This window comes from Bactrocera oleae, chromosome 5 (genome assembly GCF_042242935.1).
Source record: "Bactrocera oleae isolate idBacOlea1 chromosome 5, idBacOlea1, whole genome shotgun sequence".
In the NCBI taxonomy this organism is placed as follows: domain Eukaryota; kingdom Metazoa; phylum Arthropoda; class Insecta; order Diptera; family Tephritidae; genus Bactrocera; species Bactrocera oleae.
The window spans coordinates 29,306,775-29,325,981 of record NC_091539.1 but is presented as its reverse complement, the minus strand read 5'-3'; the positions used below and the strand labels follow the sequence as shown (position 1 = coordinate 29,325,981).

Sequence of the window (19,207 nt, the reverse complement as noted above, 5' to 3'; positions counted from 1 at the left end):
AGGTATCTTCACTAGCAATATATGTTGTCTCGATAATTTTACGATGCAGTTACACGTCAAGAACTTTCTTTCAAACAGACTACTTGTCAAAATTGATTTAAGCGCTGAACACACAGACGACGACAAGCGATATGCAGCATCTGTCAATTATTAAAATACACGTTCTGATGGACACAGCTATTTAGAGAACAAAACGATTTCAAGGCAGCAGGCTCGCAGCAGGAAACGTATATTACAGAGGTTCAATTGCGGACCAGCTTGGAATTGTCAAAATTTAACAAGATTCGATGAGTGGACTTCACCACACCTAGTTCGGAAGGAGAAATGAATGAAAAAACAGTGGCGTCTGATGGAGCTGAGAATTGTATGAAAGTCATGCACAGAGGTTTGCATTGATATTACAGCCGGATGTTAGCGTTCTGGGTCATATTTTTATACGTTTATATGCAATCATATTTATTGATATGAGTTTCATTATCCGATTTTTTATGAATGCATGCAAAACTGATAAGATTCTAATTAAATTATGTAATTTGCATAATATTATATATAGTCAATTTGGGAATTTAAGCATTTTATTTAATTTTTACATAATATACTTTTCTAATAAATATTTTGTATTATAATAATACTTGCATTTGAGTGTACGGATTCAGAAATTCAAATCATTTTATTACTTATAAATACTCTATATGTGCGCGCATTGATTTATATGTACACCCATATATATAAATATGACATTGCCGAACAAATAATGCATACACAAACCAACCTACACAACCAAACCAATGTACACATGTAAATATGTCACCCTACTAAAAAACTACAAACATTGTTATACAAAAACAACAATAGTCACAAGTCAATATGTCAGCCAAATAGCCGAAGCCTAAATTTATAGTAAATTTTACAACAACAACATTTCCATTCATGACCGCACGCGTATTATCAACAAACGTCCTCGCTTCATTCATAAAAACAGACACCCTCACATCTCCTCGAGCATGCGTTTGCCTACAAGCGTCTTTTCGCGACGATGACAAAAGCTAAATTTCTGATGTTCCCTCTAGAAAGCAATAGTTGCAACCCCGCAAACCCACAAAACACAGAAAAAATTTACAAAACTGGCAACAAAGCTATTGTCGATTTAAAATATATTACAATTCTGCGTCGATTTGTAAGCATGCTTATGTATGAGATACATATTTACGATGATTTGTATGCAAAGCTGTTAGGGCGGCAAGTGAAGCGGTGACAATCGTTATTTTTTTTCGGCACAGCTCGGATTTTCTACCAACAACACAATGTTGTGACGCTTCTTCGTCGCTCAAACAGTCGTCAATTTCTCGACACATTGACTCTTTGATATAAAAAACAAAAACATAAGCTTCGCCATGGTTGTCCGCAGTGTCGGATCCATGGGGGGAATAAATTATAGTTCGGTAATAATAAAATATTGACGACAAATTTATATAGTAAATAGATCGATTCACAGAGTCCGCTACTATCACAAAACCAGAACGTGGCAAATAATTTTTATTAAAATTCAGAAGAATATACGAAGTAATATCAATATTAAATATATGTTGGAAGAAAATTATTCCCTCCAGGAAGAAATTCTGTATCTGCCACTGGTAGTCCGTGACAACGGAGATAAAACAATGAGTGTACATATTTACATACATATGTTACAAGTAGACAAATTCACAAACATTATGCGTTATTTCATATTTGCTTACATGCACACATAATTATATACATATGTTTCAGATGTTATCAAAACTTTAAATTACTAAAGCAAATAAATATAATATATAGTAAATATATTTTTTATAAAACATGTATTAATTATTTAGCTTATAGTACAAACCTTACTTTATTATACATATATTTCATTAGATTTTATGAAATTCATCATGAAAAGGTAGATTTGTAAATGTATACATACTTTTATGCTTTGATACCAAATATATGCAGAATATCTTTAAATTATATGCAAAGTCGCTTGCGCATTGTAAATAAACGAACCTGTGAACGTACATTTCTTAACATTGAATTTAGCATAATTCTTCTAATTAAATAATCAAAATGCTCAATTTTGCTCATTTTGGTCCGCAGGGGTAAAACTCTGGTGAAATCCCCTTATAATTTGTTTGTGGTGAAATCAGAGAACGTAAATGAACGAGAAGGTGCAGTTGTAAAATTTTATCAAGGAGATCACCTCACACGCAGGAGAAACAAATACCATTTCCCGCTTTTATAACAGCGGTTAATCTGTACACATACGCTCTCTTATCATAACCAACCGGCGAATATTGAAGAGAATATAATATGTATGCGAAACTGGGAATATTGATATGCCATTTGAAATATATTCGCTTTTATTGAACTATTATTTATTAATTTTTTAAATTATTTTATGTTAATTCATTTTTACTTTATTGTGAGTTATTAGCAATAATTTAAACATATTTTGATATATTTCTGATTAAATTGACACTAATTTGCACAAAGCCTTTAACACTTATTTCCGAATAAAGCAAAGAAAATGTGATGAAAAAAGTTTACAAATTTCAAATTTATTAAGATCTTTTAACACAAGTAAATTGAACTTTAACAAATTAAATTAAAGATTCCGCAGAGAAAGAGTCGAAAAAACGATGTTCACTTCGCAGGTTTACGATGACGGCGGTCGATCGAAAAGTTGCACACAGGAGCTTTCGTATCAAATGTTGACTTGGCGCTCAGGCCTGTAGACGAAACGAATGATATATAGCGAATTTTTGTTGGTTGGTGGTGTGAGGCGTCCTCGTGTGTGGTGACATTCTGTATGGGGTTCTCAGGAGTGGTGAATATTATTAGGGTGTGCCAATAATTTATCTGTTTGGTTGGTGTATACATATATGCGAGGGGGAGGCTTAGCTCATTTAACCATCCTGGGCCCCCTAGGCGAATATTTTGCCTAGGATTACACATATGGGCTGTATTATGCATTTCGGCGTGCTGTTGATGGAGTAGCCGAGGGCGCGAATATTATTGTATTTTGATATATACTTGAGATACGCAACTATATTCTGACAATTTTTTGGTTTTATAGTTGGCAATACAATAAGTAGTGATTGTATTTACGATTTTTTCTTTTATCAATTTTTTTATGAGGATTGTTTACGATTTGGCTTTTCTGTATTATCAGCAATTATTTGCAATCTCTTTATTATCGGCTTATAAGGATAGCGACTTCACGCCTGGCTCGGATATGGCCAGAATGAATACTCCTTTGAAAACATTTGAAGAGGGATCTTGCATGAGTGAGATTTATGATTTTCACCCACTTTTTGAAGTTAGATTTACAACTTTTACAAGTGTTTCCCATAAACTACCCGTTTGATGAGGGCTTAGATAGTTGCGATAAGTGCAACCTTTGCTTTTTGTAAGTCTGGGTGTGTCACTGTATCACATTGTAAATATGGTGATCCCTTAACTTTATTTAGTAGCGCGCCACATAACTCAAAATTTGAAGCAGGATTTTTGTATCATTTATGGCAAGAGCCATCCTGCGGGGTCGAAAAGTTACATATTTGTGTTTTTAAACCTGATCTTGTCAGAAGGGACTCTGACTTGGTTTTTTCTGCCAATTCGTGGAGTGTTGGAACATTGGGAATTTAGTGGTAGTCGTATGAAGTACCGGTCATTATTTGATCGAGTAGTTGTGGCTTTGAGTTCTTCTAACTCCCAAAATTTTTTCAATTGTGAATTGAGGTATTCGTCTGAGATTTCCTCAACTTGAGTTGTCATAGTGGTAACTGGTTCCATAACTAATCCACTTAGGATCCAACCGAAAATAGTATTTTGTGCCAATAATGTGTTTGAAACTTTCTCAACACCATCGAGTATTATCTGAGGTATGAGATCGCTGCCTAATAGAATGTCTATTTGAGCGGGGGTGTTGCAGTTGGGATCTGCTAGTTTAAGGTGTGAAGCCTTTTCCCAATGTTTGCTATTTATATGATAGCTTGGAAGCATATTTGTGAGCTGCGGTTTTGAACTACTCTTCCGTCCATTCCTATAATTTCAAAGTTGGCTTGTTTTGTTGGCAGTTGTAGCCTATTTTGTGCCCTAGACGCTATAAATGATCGTTTTGATCCTTGGTCTATTAAGGCCCTAAGTTTAAACAGTTCTCCTCGGTATTCGATGGAGATGACTGCTGTGGGTAGTAATACCCTATTTTGTATTTCGCTGTGTAGCGTTTAAGTTTTTTGTGCTTTTGAGCAACATGGTGTCTTTTGGCAATTTTCGGGATTTTGGTTTTTAGGAGTTGTTGTTACAACCAAACCTGTGGTTCTTTTTGTATAAGCGCTTCTTTGGGGTGATATAGGAAATTTGCTGTAGTGAAGCTTTGAGTGGTGTCTTTTGTGACAATATAAGCAATTGAATTTGCTTTTGCAATTTTTATATGAATGCGCATGTGACAAACAATTTGTACATGATTTTTTTGATCTCACGAAATAGTTTCTTTCTATAATTTTTAATTTTTTGAATTTCTCGTAAGATTGTAGTTCATGTCCTCTCGTGCATAGTTCGCATGACGTATGATTGTTCTGTTCGTATGTGAACGATTGCGTTTTGTACAAGCTTCTGTTGAAATTGTTTTTGCTACTAGCTTGGGGTCTATTGAAGCTTCTATTAAGGTCGTTTTGATAGTTTTGGGTTTTAATAATTTTTGGGTCTACCCTTTCAGCGATTTCATACTGGATAGCTAGAAAATCTTTCATTTGTTGCCACGTTGGGCATTTCTTTCGTGATGAGAGCGATTGCCCCCACAAAAGTAACGATTTTTCTGGTAATGCCGCGGTGCATATATTTACTAGTATTGGGTCCCAGCTGTCTGTGGGAATAGTAGTTTAACAAATTCTTCACTTGTTTCTTTTTTAATTTTAGGCAAGTTCATTAGTATCGTTACTTGCTTATCGACCAATATTCTTTCATTTTCATATCTGGATTTTAGAGCTTCCCAAGCCAAATTGAAATTGTCGTCATTTAGTACGAACTGTTTTACTATTGCGCCTGCTTGACCTTTAGTTTTGTATCGGAGGTGATACAATTTTTGCGCTTTTGATAATTTTGGATGGTTGATGTATACGGCAGTGAACATGTCCCGGAAGGACGGCCATTCTTCATAACCTCCATAAAATATTTCTGTGTCACATACGGGCACCTCGAGATGGATGCCTGAACTTGCCTCTTGACTTTGAATTTGTAGCAGCTCTACTCTCGGATGTAAAGTAGGTGCCATCGCTTTTATTAGCTTTAATTGATCAGAAATCATACCTTTTGTTTCTTCGTACTGGTCTAAGCAGTTTTCGTATAGTGCGTAAGCCGATGATTTAAAATCGTGTGGTAGATCTGAATTGTCATAATCTACTATGGCGGCATGAGCCGTTTGGAGACGAGTCCAAAAATTGTCAATAACGATTCAGAGATGTCTTGAATCGGTGAAGATGAAAATCGAGTGCAGTATCATGTAATCTGTCACACTCGGAAACGAATTTGTTGAACCTGTTTTGAGCGTATAGCTCCTGCAGGTGAAGTTTGATTTTTGTCGTCATTAACCATTTTTGTTATGTTATTTATTATTATATGTGTCAAAGTTAATTAAAATTTTCTCAGTGTAAACTGATTTAAATGCAGCAATAAATGATAATTAATACCGAATACTATTTTACGTATATACGATTTTTTTTCGGACTAGATAAATATTTACTTGCGAAATAATTTTTTAATTTCTCTTTTATTTTAAATATATATTTGTGAGCGTAATTTAAATTTTCTTAATTTAATTATTAAGAATGGCACTTTTAATTTAATAATACTAATTATGTCCTTATGTTGATGTATTTAGGTACTCCCTACTACACGGACTTGTTATTATATATTTATGTGCTCGTGAAATTGAGAGCTCGTTGAAGAGATCAATACACTTTGTACATAAGTATGTACGGATTGTTTGTGCGTATGTATGTTTATTTTTTAATGCAATTGAGAGCTCGTTGAAGAGATCAATGTGCTTTTTTTTGTATGCAATCCTGCTTGTTTGTTACAAGGGGTATTGCGAAATATATGCCAATGTGGACTTTGAAAAGATGTACATATGCGTATGTACTTATGTTAATGTTTTTTTTTCTTTTTGATAGATTTTTTTTGTTTGCATTTTAATAAACAATACAATCAAGACAATTTTATATAGTTTTACCACAATGGTAATTTATTCGCAAGATTAAAATCTTTTTTTTTTTTAGTGAATGTTTAAAATTTTTAATAGTTTAATATTACCCAGCGTAGGGTAGACAGGCAGATTCTATGCCGTATGATTATATATAATATGCGTACAAATGTTCGCAATACGAAGAGAGCGCGAAATGAAATTGGAAATATGCAGGTATTTCACAAATGCAATTATGTATGTGTTATATAATAATATAATAATATATATATATATATATGCATATAAATATATATGCATATTAGTATGTTGTTTAAATGATCGCGCCCGTTTATTTTGTTTTAATTTCTATTTTGTCTTTGGGTTTCGCGCCCGGTTTGTGTTTTAGTATGGAGTTATATATATATATATATGCATATAATAAAGTAACATCAAATAGAATAAATACGCTCACTTTCATGTTCCTCAAGGGGCTCTTTTGAAGGACGTGTGTTTGTATGTTTAATCCCTTGTTTAAATGATCGCGCCCGTTTATTTTGTTTTAATTTCTATTTTGTCTTTGGGTTTCGCGCCCGGTTTGTGTTTTAGTTGGTTAAAATGTTTGTATTTTTTGTTTTTGGCTCGCACTTTATGTATACTTGTTTTTCAATATGTTTTTTTCTTTTCTTTTTGTATTATTTTTCTTCGCACTTTTGCATTATATTATATATACATATTTATATGTGTCACTATATTTGGTTTTCGGTAACACTATTTTAGTTATATGTGTATATATGCATATATGTACTTTTTTATTTTTTCTTTAATAACACCACTTTTTCTTTCACTGCACTCTTTTCGTTTGTTTTTTGTTATCTATTCTGTCACTATAGCTTAGCTTGTTGTTTTCTTTTTGTTTTTGTATTTTTTGTGTGGTCACTGAACTTTGCGTTAACTATGGGTGTACATAATTATGTATTTTATTTTCACTATGTATATTTTATCACCACACCGCACTGTTTGTATAAGTGTTTTTTTTATATGACCCACATTTATTTTCCGAGGTGCCTTTCTTTAAGGCTCGAAGGACCATGATTAAATTGATACTAATTTGCACAAAGCCTTTAACACTTATTTCCGAATAAAGCAAAGAAAATGTGATGAAAAAAGTTTACAAATTTAAAATTTATTAAGATCTTTTAACACAAGTAAATTGAACTTTAACAAATTAAATTGAAGATTCCGCAGAGAAAGAGTCGAAAAAACGATGTTCACTTCGCAGGTTTACGATGACGGCGGTCGATCGAAAAGTTGCACACAGGAGCTTTCGTATCAAATGTTGACTTGGCGCTCAGGCCTGTAGACGAAACGAATGAGTGTAGAAGCGATGATCCAATCCTTTTTGTTGGTTGGTGGTGTGAGGCGTCCTCGTGTGTGGTGACATCCTGTATGGGGTTCTTAGGAGTGGTGTCTATTATTGGGGTGTGTCAATAATGTACCTGTTTGGTTGGTGTATACATATATGCGAGGGGGAGGCTTAGCTCATTTAACATTTCTTAAAATAATTCATGTACTTGACACCATTATGGAGTCACAAAAGTACAGAATTGTGTTTTGCCGTCGGCTTTTCACATTCATGCTTCAATTTTTCTTTTCAAGTATGGAGTTCCATGTGTAAAAGTAATTATGTACGTAAACTTGTTCTTATTTTTCGTTATGGTCCATTTTACATGTTTATTAAAGCAAGTGTCAATAATTGCGCCAAAATCAAAGAAATATTTAAGTACATATCACATTCATACCAGAGAGAACTTGTAACAATTTTCTTCTTGTATGTTCTATGTAAATATGTATTGAAAATGACTAGTTTTCTTTGTTCTCCACAGGTGAAATTGTCAAATGTCGATAATTGCGCCAAAATCAAATACATTATATATTCATTTATGTATGTTTTAAGCTTATATAAAATAGAGAAGTGTCAATAATTCCGCCAAAATCCATAAAGCTGGTGAAAATATCTAATCTTCAATGATTAGGTTGTGTGAGAATTTGTTGTATGTTGGTAAGCAAATTCTAAAAGTCGTGTTTTAATAAAATTATATACTATTAATAAATTTATTCTTTCTATGATATTATTTTTGATAAATTTTTAAAAAATATATTGGTGCTCAAAAGTCTATTTTATTTCAATATAAATTTCAGTTGATTTTCCTATAGAAATTTGACTGGCGTAAAAGCAAATGTGCAACAGGACATACATTTATTATGTCGTTTGCACATTTGTATGTATGTTTGCGAAAGCAAATGCTGTACGTAAGCGCATTTCTGCGGTCATAAAAAATTTTTCTATAGACATATTTTTGTTTGTGTGTTGGTAGAAAATCCAAGATGAGGCGAAAAAATAAACGAACGCTCGCCGATTGTCATCACTTTCCTTGCCGCTCAAACAGCTTTGCCAAGTGGGCTTTTACACACAGACTCTTTTGTAACCCAAACCGGTTAATTGTGGGCGAGGTGGCGACGAGGAAAGACGAAGGAACGGTGCCACTCGTGTTCGGGTGGCACGCTTCGTGTTCTTGTTCGTAACAGCTCGCTGCTAGCCTTTTCAGCATTTCTTTTCACTTTCAAATTCTTTGAACGATTGCAAGAGCGCTCGGTTCCAAATGATTTCGTTCACAAATTTGAATCCTATTATCTATTTTTTGTATGTAATATGCAAATATGTATGCATAGAATAATAGAAATATTTTGAAAAATTGTAAATAAGGAGAAAATTAATATACTCAAAAATATGTTATAAGAATTCTAATAAAAATGGTAACTTTACCTTTTTATATTATCATAAAATATTAAGATGCTTTCATATTTATTTCATTTAACCGCAAAGGAGTTAGTTGGAATATTATTTTATTTAAAATGAGAATTGTTATTAATTCAAGGATGTTTTATAATAAATAGACAAAAATATTTAGTAAAGAAATTATAAATTTTTAATACTTAAAGATTAGCAAATTCCTGTTATAAATTTGGCCTTGAAAATATTAGTAGTCTTAAGTACTTCTTTGAAACTATTAAGCGGGTAGGTATTATGCATATTGTTCTAATTGAAATATGCAACACGCTCTAAGTGTTGCGCAGTCGAACCGCACAAATATTTACGAAAATTTTGTGAAAAGGAATGCAGAAAAGCTAGACTCGAGTTGCTGGACTCTTTTCGCTCATGTGAATGCACAGAGCGACACCAAAAGAGAATTTGACGAAAACGAGGATCAAAAGAGTCTGTGTGTAAAAGCCGTGCAACAAATCATTGTAAATATGAACATGCATACATATTGATGCAGATTTTTGCGAGTCACGGAATAATATTTTAAATCAACAAAAGCCACTTTTGTCACTTTTTTCTGTGTTTTGTGGGCTTGCAAGTTTGTCACTTTTCCCTTCTAGAGGGAACATAAAAAAGTTGTTCTATTTATGAGTTCTAGCTTTTGCTATCGCCGCGAAAACACGCTTGTAGGCAAACGCATGTTCGGGGAGATGTGTAAGGCGTTTGCTTTTATGAATGAAACGACTTAGCGTATTGAATGTGCGCAAGCGTTCATGAATGAAAATGTTGTTGTTGTGTGATTTACTACAAATTTAGGATTTGTCAATTTGGCTTTCAGTTTGTATTTTTCCTATCGGCTGACATACTTACATTTGTACGCTTATATATATGTAGATTTGTGTATACATTACTTATTTTGCAATGTCATACGCATATTTGTACATACATACTTACATATAGAGCAGTGCGCGCACTGTATTTATTGATAAGTGATAATATCAAAAATTCTATTCCTCCATGTGTACATACCAGAGAATGAGAAAATGAACTTCATATTGATGTACATACTATTATGCAATTCACAAGCTTCATCTTATGTCGTATTTCAATAGCTTAAAAAATACGACACTTGTGATTAATTGTTGTATGTCATATTATGTAATATTTCTACACTTCACCAGCTGGTAATGAAAAATTAAGAATACAAAAATGCCACGGGAAAGTGCCAAAAATAAAATTAAAGCTTCTTTATATTGAAACAGCGGCATTTTGGTTCACATTGCAACCACAGAAACAACAAAATATTTTTATTTATTACTTTTCTTCAACTTAATTTACCTGAATATCGTGGCTTCCTTCCATATTGTTAAAGAAATTGATGAAATTTATTTAATTTATTAATATTAGACACTGGTTGGCAAAAATCCTCCGCTGAACCCTCCACGAGGGTGCCGACTGGAAATAGATACCACAGGTTCACGTCGTTAGTAGTGAGGTGTCTAGCTAAGGTCAGGCTTCCTATCTGGGTGTTCGGTACTCTTCGATAGTGCAGCATCCAGATAGGAGGTCTTACCATGGTAGGAGGTAAAGGGCTGGATCAAGGTGTCATGCGACCCGTGCCCAAGATCAACCTGGCTGGGGGCCCTTAAATAGCCCAGTCTCGCACGGAGCTTACGGATACCTGGCGCCCTCCGTAATAAGATAGCCTTACTTGCGTAGCGAGGGCTATGCGCAAGCGGGCAAACTTTCCCCTACACTTGTGGGTCCAAAATATGAGCCAAAACAATAACATTATAAATAAAAACAAAAAGGAGTCCGGACCTCCTTCAAAAAGACCGGAGGGAGCGGGTTGCTCCCAGAGAAGAGCAGCGTTTGGCACGAGCTCGACAACAGCCAAAGCGAGGACAGGAGCGAAGCTTGGTCCTGGAGCAAAGGCGAATACTAAGGGGGCAGTAGCCAAGGCTGGCGCCACAAAAACAGCAACGCTGGAGGCAGCCCATACCAACCCCTGTAGCCAAGGCTTGGCAGCTAAGAAGGAGAAGGTGGGAGATGCTAAAAGCGAAGCTGCCAGTAGTGGGTCAGCCAGAGAGTGGCCTTCCTTCAGGATTGATGACCCGGCAAAAGCAAAGTATGCAGAGAGGCGACGCGCTGCATACCTGTTGAAGAAGGTGGAGCTGCAACCGCCAAACAGTGAGGAGCTCACAAAGGAGCTCCGAGAGTCCATTGATTGCGCGAGAGCTGTCCTACCTAACTTCAAACTAGAAGCGCCGGTAGTGGCAACAAAAAGACAAAGGTCCGCTGAAGAGGCTAAGCCGTCAGCTAAGAGACCGAAAACTAAGGGCGTGACGCCCGTAAGATCTTTTGCTGATGTGGCCCGAAACCGCATTGTCATTGGTGTACTGGATGAGGGTGATCCCGAAGGAAAAATCCCCAGAGCCCAATGGAAATGGGTGCAAGCCGCACTGACGAATGTGGCTTTGGAAGTGCTACTTAGCAATCCTGGTCCACCCCCGTCATGTGCGGATGCCGGATGGTATCAAGGGCAAATAAAGACGATAGCGTGTGACGACGAGAGATCGGTCCAGCTATATAAAGCAGCAATAGCTAAGGTGGGAGAGGTCTACCCCGGAGCCAAATTGGTGGCGGTAGACAGGAAAGATATCCCATCCCGACCGAGAGCAAGGGTATGGATCCCGGCTACACCATCGCAGCCGGACCAAATAATGCAGCTCATAAGAGCCTGCAACCCAAATCTGCCAACGGAGGGATGGAGATTCGTCAAGGCCTTTGACGACTCCGCAGCAGAATCTGGAGTGGAGACGAAGCGAGCCACAATGCAGATTTTGCTGCTTCTAACAAAAGAATCCGTAGAACCGCTAACGAAAAGTGGTGGAGAGATCAACTACGGATTCTCAAAAGTAAAGGTCATGACCTACAAATCAGACGCCGATGCAGGAGAAAACTTGGCATCGGAATCGGAGTGCGAAGTCGAGGAAGATCCAGTGGAGTCCTCGAGCGACGCAGAGATCACGGATCAAGGTGAGTGTACTTCGGGGTCTGAACTTGCGGACAGACTCTCTAAACTCTACACTGAGAGTGAGCTTTTAAGCGACTCTCATGATGATGCAGAGAAGACCATAACTAATGCGTCTTCTCCAAATTAATTTACACCACAGCAAACTAGCGTCTCTAGCCCTAGTTAACCGCATGGCAGAAGAACGGCCTGACTTTGTCCTCATTCAGGAGCCATGGGTTAACGGAGGGCGTATTTGCGGTCTGAGGACACCAGGTTACAATCTATACGCGAATGGTTGTGTAGGTAAGCCTAGGACATGTATATTGGCTAACAAAAAGCTTAATGTCTTTTTATTACACAATTACAATAGTAACGACACTACGGTGGTAAGCTGGGAGACGAGCAAGAGGAAATACCGGCTCGCATCATGCTACATGCCGTACGACGAGGTAGCAGTACCATCGCAGCTGTTCAAGGAGCTGGTACGAGACGCCGAAGCATCCAAGTGTTCGATCATACTTGGATGCGACTCCAATGCGCACCATAATCTATGGGGAAGCACGGACATTAATGAAAGGGGTGAGTTGCTCTTTAATTATCTAATAGGAAGTAAGCTTCTGTTATGTAACAAAGGTAGTACGCCAACATTTATAACCAGAAACCGACAGGAAGTATTAGATATAACACTGGTATCGGAAGAACTGGTGGATAAAATAACACATTGGAGGGTATTGGAAGAACACTCCTTCTCAGACCACCGCTACATTGAGTGTATAATTGAAGAAATTGTAGTTAGGGAAGAGAAATTTAGGAATCATAGGAAAACGAACTGGCAGATGCACATGCAGGAGCTAAAAAAGCGTATTCCTATGATTCCACCATTCCAACCGGAAAAGAAAGAGGACCTAGACATCCTCGTTAAACGATTCACAGAGACTTGTCGTCAAGCACTAGAGGTAGCTTGTCCATTAACGCACAGTAGGGGAAAAATTAGACCTCCTTGGTGGACCCCAATACTTAAGAACATGCAGAAGAATTGCAGGAGGCAATTCAATTCTGCCAAACTATCCCAAGAAGATGTAGAGTGGGATAACTATCACAACCACCTTCGGGCATACAAAAAGGAGGTAAGAAAAGCAAAAAGAAATTCGTGGAAATCTTTTTGTAGCGACATCGAAGATACAGCAGAAGTGTCCCGACTGAGAAAGATAATGACACCGTCGAAACATAGCATCGGATACCTTCAGAAGCCAGATCACAGCTGGACGGAATCCAGTAAAGAGACTCTGGGCCTACTAATGGACACTCACTTCCCAGACAGTTCCGAGAACCTCACAGGGGGGCATATAATGGGGAGTGAAGTAAGCTCAGAGACCCCTCCGCTAGACATAGTGTCAGATGCTAATGTTAATTGGGCAATAGGCAGCTTCAAGCCTTATAAAACGCCGGGACCAGACGGTCTATTCCCGGCCCAGTTACAGCAATGCCTGAGCTACACAATAAACTGGATAACAACCATGTTTAGAGGGGCGCTGAAATTGAACTATATTCCCTCGACATGGAGGAAAGTTAAGGTGATATATATCCCAAAGGCGGGCAAAAGCTCACATATTAATCCAAAGGATTTTAGACCAATTAGTCTTTCATCATTTCTTTTAAAAACGCTGGAAAGACTAATAGAAATACATATAAAGGACATACTAAACCCAAGAAAAATGGCAGTTTCGCAGTATGCGTACTCGAAGGGTAGATCCACAGAAACGGCATTAAGCTCAGTGGTAGCAGAGATTGAAAAATCTCTGGAAATAAAAGAATACACCCTCGTAGCCTTCCTAGACATAGAAGGTGCCTTTAACAACATCCAGCCGAAGGCCATATTGAGCGCGCTTAAAGATCTGGGCATATCTGAGCCTCTCCGGAAATTAATTCAACAGATGCTCTTGGGCAGGTCAATTATTTCAACGCTGGGAGCTTCAACGATGTACAGATCTGTCCGAAGGGGTACACCCCAAGGAGGCGTGTTATCCCCACTTCTCTGGGTCCTGACAATGAATAAAATGCTTGTGGACCTAGAAAAGAAGGGGGTACATGTTGTGGCCTACGCTGATGATGTGGCAGTCTCGGTTAGGGGCAAGTTCCCGAACACCCTCGCTAGTCTCATGCAGACAATACTAAACGAGATTAATCGATGGGCCGTATCATGCGGACTGAATTTAAATGCTAGCAAGACAGAACTAGTATTGTTTACTAAGAAACACAGTACTCCCGAAATCACGCCGCCATTTTAAAATGGCACCAGGCTAACGATAGGGGATAAAGCAAGCTACTTGGGACTAATTTTGGACAGGAAGCTTTCTTGGAAACAAAACCTGGAAGCGAGGGTAAAGAAAGCTGCTACAGCGCTTTACACATGTAAAAGAATGGTGGGGCCCAGGTGGGGACTGACACCTCGGGTGGCTCACTGGCTGTACACAGCAATTGTAAGGCCGATCATGACCTACGGGATAGTAGTATGGTGGCCAATTACAGAAAAGAAATATGCGATTAGAAGCATGGAAAGTATACAAAGAGCAGCTAGTATTTGCATCAGTGGAGCTCTCAGAACTACGCCAAGCCAGGCACTCAACATAATTTTACACTTGCTGCCAACAGACTTATATTGCAAGCAAATGGCAGCGAAGTCAGCTCTAAGACTGAGGGAAGCCTCCCTATTAGTCGCCTGTAACAAGGGACATTCTAGGATACTTAGGAAGTTCCCGGTTCTTCCCATAACTACGGATTTTCGCAATCCGGTGGAGCTGAACCTAAATCCGGTCCTCAATATTACCTTTCCCTCCAGAGAGGAGTGGGAACGGGATGTAGTGGACAAGGAAGAAGGGATTAGCTTCTATACGGATGGTTCCAAACTGGATAACCGAGTTGGCGGCGGTGTCTTCTCGGCTAAATTAGATACCAAAATCGCCTTCCGGTTACCAGACCACTGTAGTGTCTTCCAAGCAGAGGTCACTGCAATTAAAGAAAGCCTTCTTGTACTAACAAAAAGCGTAATCACAACAAGAAGTGTATTTATATATACAGACAGCCAAGCGGCTTTGAAATCTCTGATGTCTCATAGGATTTCGTCGAAGACAGTGAAGGATTGCCATGATCTTCTAGCGGATCTGTCATCCTATTTCACTGTAAATCTGCATTGGGTTCCAGGACACAGTGACATCCCTGGTAACTGCGTAGCAGATGAACTAGCCAGAGCAGGCACCACCCTACAACTAGATCCTGGTAAGGTGGACATAAATATGCCTCTGGCTACGTGTAGATACCTAATCGACAAACATGTCATTAATATAGCCGAGTGTCAGAAGAATGGAATATGAGCCGCACATGCCGACTGTTAAAATTCAAGAGGAATGATATAAGAACTCTCGTAGGAGTACTAACAGGCCACTGTCTAATAGGCAGACATGCAAGCAGACTTGGCGCGCCATATAAAGACTATTGTAGAAGCTGTCAGGAAGTAGAAGAGAAGGAGACTATTAAACATCTTCTATGCGATTGCGCAGCACTATATAGGAAAAGAATCGTAACCATGGGTCGTGGGTTTCTTGACGACGTCTCGGAGGTTGCACAGATAAAACTTGTCACACTGATGAAGTTCATCAGAAGTACGGGGTGGTTCAGAGAGGAGCCAGTAGAGTGAGGGGATCACAGTCCCAGTGGTATCACAATGGGCCTCCTAAAGGCCTAAGTGTGTCGAATGACAGCCACTTTACCTACCTACCTACCTATTAGACACTTAAAAGTAAACAATAAAAAAGTAAACAGATACAGCTGATAGAATAGCACACTCAAAAAACATACCTCGTCGTGTTGTATTTGTCCTATTTCAATTTTGTATGGGAAACATTTGTTCCACTTGCGCACTCACCTTTTTTTTTGGTCTTTAGCGCTGTTTCTGATCTTTAGCACTTAAACGACACACAAAAAATCAAAATTTGATATACCACAGATACGACCGGTATATTATATGGAACATATTAATTTTTTTTTTGGAAAATTATAAACGTTAAATTGCGACGTTTCGTTGACTCGATTTGCGAAAGAAAAAGAAGCCCTCTGCTCCTGTGCTAGTCCTTTTTGAGTGTTGGGTTGTGTAGAGTTGTGGTGTTTTTTTTTTTTTTTGTTGTTCGGAGGGGGAATCTTCCAAGATATCGTCATGTTTGCGGACGACATGCACGATTCGAGTTGTCCGCTAATGGTGCACCTCATTCGGGACCACGCCCATCCAGACTTGCGGAACAACGCGCCTACGTACTAAACCCTTAACTTCATCATCAGTGCTAGTAAACGGCCCACGGAACTACCGTTAGGCATTACATCGTGAGGTCAAGCTTAGCCATCTGGCTCGTCAGTCATTCCTTTCAGGCGTCTCTCTCGATCATCCTTCTGCTTTCGCTCCGTTGCCACTCTTTCCTTCTAAGTTCTTGCAGAACTATCGCAGAAAACATCCTCACTCGATCCCACACCAGTTTCGACTTAATCATGTGACGCACAATGTTATCTGGCGTCACTCGCTCCTCTATTAGCTTCTCCACATTTGCTCTCTCATTTCCATACCTCGGGCAGGAGAAGAAAATGTTTCCCCGCTACTGTCACAGAAGGAACAATTAGTACTGTCATCATGGCCGTATTTGTGGAGGTATTCTCTGAAACAACCGTGCCCCGTCAAAAACTGCGTCAGGTAGAAATCCGTTTCTCCATGCTTCCTTTCTACCCATGCTTGCACGCTTCCAATAAGCCTGTGGGTCCATCTTCCCTTCGTTGCTGTGTCCCATCGTTTCTGCCATTCATTGATGCTTATTTGTCTTTCGTCTTTCCGCTCTGCAACTGTTAGTCGCCTTCCTAAACTTTTGGATCTATCGTAAACTCTTTTTATTTCCATGGCCAATATGTCCGGTGGTATAATACCCGCTATGATCCCTGCTGCCTCGTGAGATACTGTGCGGAATGCGCAGATGACTCTAGTGGCACTGAGCCGAATTACGGATTTCGCCTTCTTGACATAGGATTTATACCGCAGTGCTGGTCCCCATATGGGCGCTGCGTACATCAATATAGATTGGCTCACCTTGACCAATAGCTCACGCCTATTCTGAATTGGCCCCCCTATGTTGGCCATTATCCTAGCTAGTGCCGCCGCTACCCGAGCCGCTTTTTCACAGACTTTGTCAATGTGGGTCTTATAATTAAGTCTAGTGTCAATAAGTACCCCTAGGTACTTCAATGACTGCTTAGTCGTGATACTATAGCCGTCGATATTAAGGGTGATGCCTACCAGCTTCTTCCTGCTTGTAATCAGTACTGCTTCAGTTTTTTATCCCGCAAGCTGGAGGTTTGTTGTTGCGAGCCAATCTTTGATTTTTGTTGCCGTCTGATTACATAGGTTCTGGATTTCATCCAGTTCTTTTACTACCACTGTTACCGCAATGTCATCCGCATATCCTATGATCTGCACTTCCTTCGGTAGTGGCAGGCACAGCACACCGTCGTAGAGTACATTCCACAACAGTGGGCCAAGCACAGAACCCTGTGGTACTCCACCCGATACCGTATACTTTTTCGGTCCGTCATCGGTATCATACAGCAACTGTCGATCTGACAGGTAGCTGGCTACAATTTTCACTAGGTAAGCCGGTGTTGCCTTACGTTCCAGGGCGCTTATTATATGAGGCCAATAAGCCGAGTTAAATGCATTTTGTACATCAAATGTTACCACTGCGCAGTACTCCTTTATCCCATACATCCATCTATTTCCTTCGATTGCCTTGTTAGCGATATCAGTGACCTTTTTTATTGCGTCGATGGTAGACTTCAGCGTCCGGAATCCGTATTGATTTTCGGAGAGGCCCTGGTACTCTTTTTCTAAGTGCGATTCTAATCGTACACAAATAATTCGCTCTAGTATTTTACCAAGCGTATCCAGCAGGCAAAGAGGTCGATAAGAGTTGGGCTCGCCGGTTGTTTTATTAGACTTCTGTAATAAGACAAGTCGCTGCCTTTTCCAAATTTTCGGGAAAACACCTTTCCTGAAGCATTGTGTAAATAATTCTGTAAATGGCTTTGCATTATGATTGATGGCAATCTTTAAGACCTTGTTTGGGATGCCGTCCAGGCCTGGCGCTTTAGCATTACCAAATCTCTGTGCCGCTTGAGCCACATCCACATCGTGAGCCATGTCCCTCTGCTTGAGCTTGTAGGTTTTCTTGTGACTGTGACGGGAATAGGGTTTCCACGATGATTTTCAATAGCTTGGGGCAGGTCGGTGTTTGCCCTTTGCCGCCTTTGAATTTTGACATTACTATCTTGTAAGCATCGCCCCACGGATTTTCATCGATTTTTCCACAAAGTTCTTTGAAGCAGCATCTTTACTCTTTTTTATTGTTTTTTTAAGGGCATTGCGCTTCCTTTTGTAGCGTTCGCGTAGTTCCGTATGCTCCGTTGATCCCCGATTCCTTTGGCAGCTCCTCCTCGCTTTATGACATTCATTTCTTAGAGTATTGATTTCATTACTCCACCATTATAGGGGTTTTCTGTGTGGTCCGCTCTTCCTTCTGCACATAGAAGCGTCGCATGCTTTGCTAATGTGTCTTACCAGCATCTCCGCCTGTCGATCTGCGTCTTCCGCGCAACTCATGTTGCCGTCTAACAATAGCTTAAATAGTTCTTCGTCTAAGGTTTCGACCTTCCACCCTTTCGTTTGTACCCGTTTTGCGGGCGTTCTCCTTCGATTTTGGGTGGTTGAGTGCCCGATTTCAAACATAATAGCTTGATGGTCACTGTGCGTGTAGAGGTCACACACCTGCCAGCTTGCTGTCCGCATCAGGGAACTGCTAACGAAAGTTATATCTATAATAGAGCCACGATCGTTTTTCTCGAAGGTGTTTTTGTTTCCGGTATTTAGCAACACCATGTCTAGCAACGAGAACGCCTTTAGCAGCGCATCTCCACGTCTGTTTGTATAGATGCTACCCCACTCCATTGCCCATGCATTGAAATCGCCTGCGACCACGTTCCTTGTGGTAGTTAATGCTTCTCTCACCAATTCCTCCAATATTCTTTCAAAATCATTTTGACATACGCTTGGTGGGATATAGCAACTGTAAAAGTTGATCCC

The 19,207-nt window shown here is 39.2% G+C and overlaps 1 protein-coding gene across 1 annotated transcript; it reads left to right on the top strand.

Moving 5' to 3' along the window:
- The first annotated feature begins 10,795 nt into the window (after positions 1-10,795).
- LOC138857502 (uncharacterized) lies at positions 10,796-12,648 on the top strand. The gene has a single exon (XM_070110276.1). It carries the CDS (start codon positions 10,796-10,798, stop codon positions 12,185-12,187), a length of 1,392 nt encoding a protein of 463 aa, XP_069966377.1. The 3' UTR covers positions 12,188-12,648.
- The last annotated feature ends 6,559 nt before the right edge of the window (positions 12,649-19,207 follow it).

What these genes read in the sequence shown, in the direction of transcription:
- LOC138857502 (XM_070110276.1), top strand. Translation starts at nt 10,796, where the DNA reads ATGAGCCAAAACAATAACATTATAAATAAAAACAAAAAGGAGTCCGGA.